The following is a 4,659-nucleotide window of genomic DNA, read 5'->3' on the forward strand; positions in this document are numbered from 1 at the left end:
TAAAAAAAATTAGTGTTGTTTTATATTTATATTTTTTAATTTTTATTCACTGCTTTTTGCTTTCTTTCCTTCACTTCCACCAGCACTTTCACTGGATAGAGTTCGCTTGGTAAAATATCTATCCAAAGAGGTTTGGCTTTGCCTACTTTTTAAAATGTTTCTAAAATGACTTAGGCATATGACATTACTCTGAGCAGCAATACAGCTGGTGTGAACCTTTTTGGGATGTTTCTTTTCAATAAAATCAGTCACTTTCTGATAATACCTCAAGATTTCCTTTATCGAGCGAGATCCTTCCATGACAAAGTAAACACGCGAACTGAGACCAATGAACAGAAGTGAATAAAAAATGGCGCTGCAAACTAATGTAACGTCGTATGGTGAGTTTTTGTTCGTATCGTGGAGCAAAAATATGTTCGAATTTCATGTCGGATCCTGAAAATTTCGTATTCTGGGGCGTTCGTATCCTGAGGTACCACTGTATTATAAAAATAGCAGATTGTCATTGGCAATGACAAAAGAGTGGAAACAGCATTTGCACTTGTTCGCAGAAAGTCCATTGTTTGCTTCACGTAACTGCCGAATGGAAAGTCCGTTGTTTGCAGCCAGTCCGTTGCTCGAGTCACATAACGGCCAAACAGAAAGTCCATTGTTCGCAGAGTCCATTATTCGAGGCATATGTTACACAAGGCACCACTGTATCTGAGAACATTGTATTGTACATTAAAACATTGGAAAACTATTCAAGCTTCACATTTGCTCATGAAAATTTCTCAATGCATGCATCTTCAGTCACATGGCACACATCCAAACAATACTCAAATTCTTCCTACTCTTGCTACAGCATATCTTTATCACTCCTCTCATAGCAGCCACAATTCAGCTGTGGAGCAGCTCTTATATATTATTCATGTTGCACAATAATGAGTGAAGAACATAAAACACCTTCACTATTGCAGTGTCACAATTTTCATTTATAGCACTTCTTAGAGGTAATAGACAACATATTTGAATGCATATGGGAGATGAAACTCTGACAGTTACTATATTGACTGGTGTATGTCTCATTCTTCTCAGGTAATAATAAAAATAATTAGAGTGCTTTAAAATGGTAGCATTCTTTTTAAAATACCTTATAATTAACAATAAATATTTGTAACAATTAAAAAGCATCAAGCTGTCATTTACTCTCTAATTGAAAACTGATAACTATTATATTATTATATAAACACAACTTACATTTATAATTATGAATACTTAGGGTGGATCTGTAGATCGTAGAAGAATATGATTATCAATGATTTGAAAAAGTTCTGGAGGAGAGGGTATTCTGCCTGTTTCAAGTTTGGACCAAACTGGTACATCTGAAAATAAATATTTAAATTATACTAACTTTTCTCTACTCAAAATAAAATGACAGTCTGTTTCTTTTATTGAATGCCATACTACTGATTTCAAATTAATGAGTCTACTGTATACTTGTATAATATAGTGTGTTCCTTAAATGTAGAACCATAGAAGTAATGTTGATATTTGTTATTTGTTCATTCTTTTTCAGGTAAGCTTCCCACCAAAAAGAAACAAATTCGAGTCATTTTAATGTTGGAGACCTGCAGTAAGTGAGAAAATGCCAAAGAGTTTAATAGGCTGTATTCAGACTTCCCACACCTACTCACAACAGCCTGGATGAGCCTGTTAAACTTTTCAGTGATTTCTTGCTGATTATGGGTTCTCAGTATAAAAATAATTTGAATTAATTTCTCCTTAATCAGTGCTATGCTTTACCTGTAAAAGAAAATAAACAAAAATCAACATAACTCCTGTGCTTCTGGACAGTGACCAGTCAATTCTTCCCCAAGAAGTTGATTATTAGATAATTCTTCCTGACAGTTCATCCACAAGTAGTTCTGCCTCAGACAATTTATTCAAAATTTTATTCAGAGAATTTCTCTCTCTAAAAGGTTTTTTTGAGAATGTTTTCTACCATATATTTTTCTCCAAATATTTTTTCTTCAAAATATTATTTTCCTAAATAATCTTTCACAACATTATTTGTTTAATTATTCTTATTAACAAATTGTCATCAAATACTGAATGCCATTAGAAATAACATCACAATATCAAATAGAGCATAAAATTAGATACTGCGTTGAATCAGCTATGTAGGATACAGCATCATCATATGTACCTTTTTGACTTATATAAAAATTAATAATAATAAATTAAATGCAAAAAAAATGTATATATAAAATTTTCCTTTGGCAAACTCTTGGTACAGTTTTGAATACTACTACTAAAAATGAATTTGTAATTATAAAACTAATGAAATGATTCATTCTAAATTAAATGTTTTTTTTTAAATCTTTCCACATTGTAGACAATAAGACAGCCTTTCTAGCAAGTCCATTATGGGTTCAATTAGGCCCATAATAGGGCACTGGATAGTGAGGGACAAATCTGACATATCCAGATGGACCATCCCTGAAAAATTCCGTTTTCAACTCATCTGAATTCAACTCAAGTCCTCCAGAGCAGTAGGCTGTCACCTTAACCACCTGGCCTTACATATTACATTCTCTGGAAATAAGTTGCATACATAATCATCTCTAAAATTTGTCTTAGTTTGAAGTTGTCTGCAGGAAGAATTATAAAGATATAATTACCCAAAGAATAATGGAAACAATTGTCCAAAACAATATTATGAAAATTACTTTTATAAAATGCAAGGAAAAATTATCTGGAAAAGAACTGTTCAAGCTGACTGACTGGAGAAGAAATGTCAGTGTATGGAATATCTGAAGATAGCTTGCCCAGAGAAAAAATTTGAGAAAGACCTGTCTAGGAAAAACACTGTCAACAATAAATTGTCTACATAAAAATTGACAGTAAACTGTTCTAGTGTATGGGACGTCCTGCATATTCTGCAATTTTGCATATACAATGGTCCAGTATAATAATAAAATATAATCCAATCTTTGAGCATAATAATAGGTAAATATTTTAGAAAATCATGGAATTATTACCATTATGATAACAAAAGAATGAACATGAGGTAAGATTCCTGGGTGTTTTTTAAAAATAATTTTAACAAAAACAAAAACTTAGTAAAGTTTATAATTACACATCATCATAAACATTATTTTCATTTTTCCTAACTTATTCTTTCCTTCTCTTTACATACTTATAAAAATAAACACAAGCCATTCCAGACTTAGACTCGAGTTCCACTCTTAAATCCTTGTCTTAAATTTAACATAAAAAATAATGATGATAAAAGGGTATGAGTCCCAAGGCTGTACACAATCCATATATCATCTTATGTGTATAGATATTACAAGTGCTGCGAGTATACAATGTAATACAATACAGCATTGCTGCTCAAATATATGGCAATTCAAACAACCATTTAATATTTTAATTAAATAGTTATGGTATTTATTAATGAAGACTTACAAAAATTGCACAGGTAGTCAACTATATTCAAAGGAAACAAAAATCATACTGACAGAGTATTGCAATCTACATGTGGAGTTGATTTTATTTTTATTGTCTATTTTTATTTATTTAATTTATTATGAATTCACTTAACCTTAAGAACAAAACTGAAATTAGAACCTTGTCTTCAGTGTGTTACATGTTCAATACACATTATTGTGTTAAGCTTGTGAGTCATCCCATTTGAAAGGTACTGTAAAATTCAACAACAACAACAAGGAGTATCTCAATCAATTGAATCCTTTATGATTGTTTATACACACTCTACATTTTAATAATAATAATAATAATAATAATAATAATAATAATAATAATAATAATAATATAAAATTCTTCTTGTAATAATAATACTAAAATATTTTATATTATTATTAGAAGAAAAATTGTCACACATATATATTTTTAAATTTTGAAGAAGAAAATTAATGTTATTATAAGCATTATTTTCAATTAATTGTTAAATCATATTGAATTTTTCAAAATAATTTACCATTAAGTGCAATTTCAAAAGCTCCTGTGGAAACCAATTGACTTTCAAGTGCATTGGACAAAAAATATATCATCAAACATGCATGCATCTGTAAAATAAATTAGAAATTATGTAAATACTTATAATATGATCAATGAAAAAAATCTATGTTAATACATACTTTGTTCTCAGTCATCCAAACATAAAATTGTGGAGTAGTCATTCCTAAAGAAGGAAAGGGAGTAATGCCCCCCAAAATTAAGGCAATGAATACAAGTTTAAATACATTAAGAAAATGAGCAAAACTCATTCGAAGAAATGGAGGCGGATACGTGTCTCCCGAAACAGTTAGGTCCGGATACTTTTCTTGAAGTATGGAGGCATACTGTTCAAAGACACGACGATAACCTCATGAATAACTGAAAAATAGTAACAATAATAAATCTCAAATTACATAATTCATATAAATTATTTAAATTTAAAAATTAATTTTTCAATAAAGTTAAGATTAAAATTAATAACACTCATGCATATTATTTCAATTATGTAGCTTTGTAATAAATATTACAGCAAAAATTAATAATATACTGTCACGTACAACATTCAAAATGATACACACTAAACTGGAATATATTCATATGGTAAAGAGAAATCTTCGACTTATGTTTTATACATTATATAAATGTTGAACTTAA

At 29.8% G+C, this 4,659-nt stretch overlaps 1 protein-coding gene across 1 annotated transcript in view; it reads right to left on the reverse strand.

Moving 5' to 3' along the window:
* LOC111640836 (selenoprotein T2-like) overlaps nucleotides 1-4,381 on the reverse strand; it is a 10,308-nt gene extending 5,927 nt beyond the window's left edge. Inside the window, exons 1-3 of the mRNA XM_023386907.1 lie at nucleotides 4,146-4,381; nucleotides 3,986-4,073; nucleotides 1,240-1,364 (exon numbers count right to left, since the gene is read on the reverse strand). Of these exons, the coding sequence (XP_023242675.1) occupies nucleotides 1,258-1,364; nucleotides 3,986-4,073; nucleotides 4,146-4,274 (324 nt within the window). The 5' untranslated portion in view covers nucleotides 4,275-4,381 and the 3' untranslated portion in view covers nucleotides 1,240-1,257. The remainder of the gene's footprint in view (nucleotides 1-1,239; nucleotides 1,365-3,985; nucleotides 4,074-4,145) is intronic.
* Between the last annotated feature and the right edge of the window lie 278 nt (nucleotides 4,382-4,659).

Source organism: Centruroides sculpturatus, unplaced genomic scaffold (genome assembly GCF_000671375.1).
Source record: "Centruroides sculpturatus isolate CEXI.00-Female unplaced genomic scaffold, Cexi_2.0 scaffold163, whole genome shotgun sequence".
In the NCBI taxonomy this organism is placed as follows: domain Eukaryota; kingdom Metazoa; phylum Arthropoda; class Arachnida; order Scorpiones; family Buthidae; genus Centruroides; species Centruroides sculpturatus.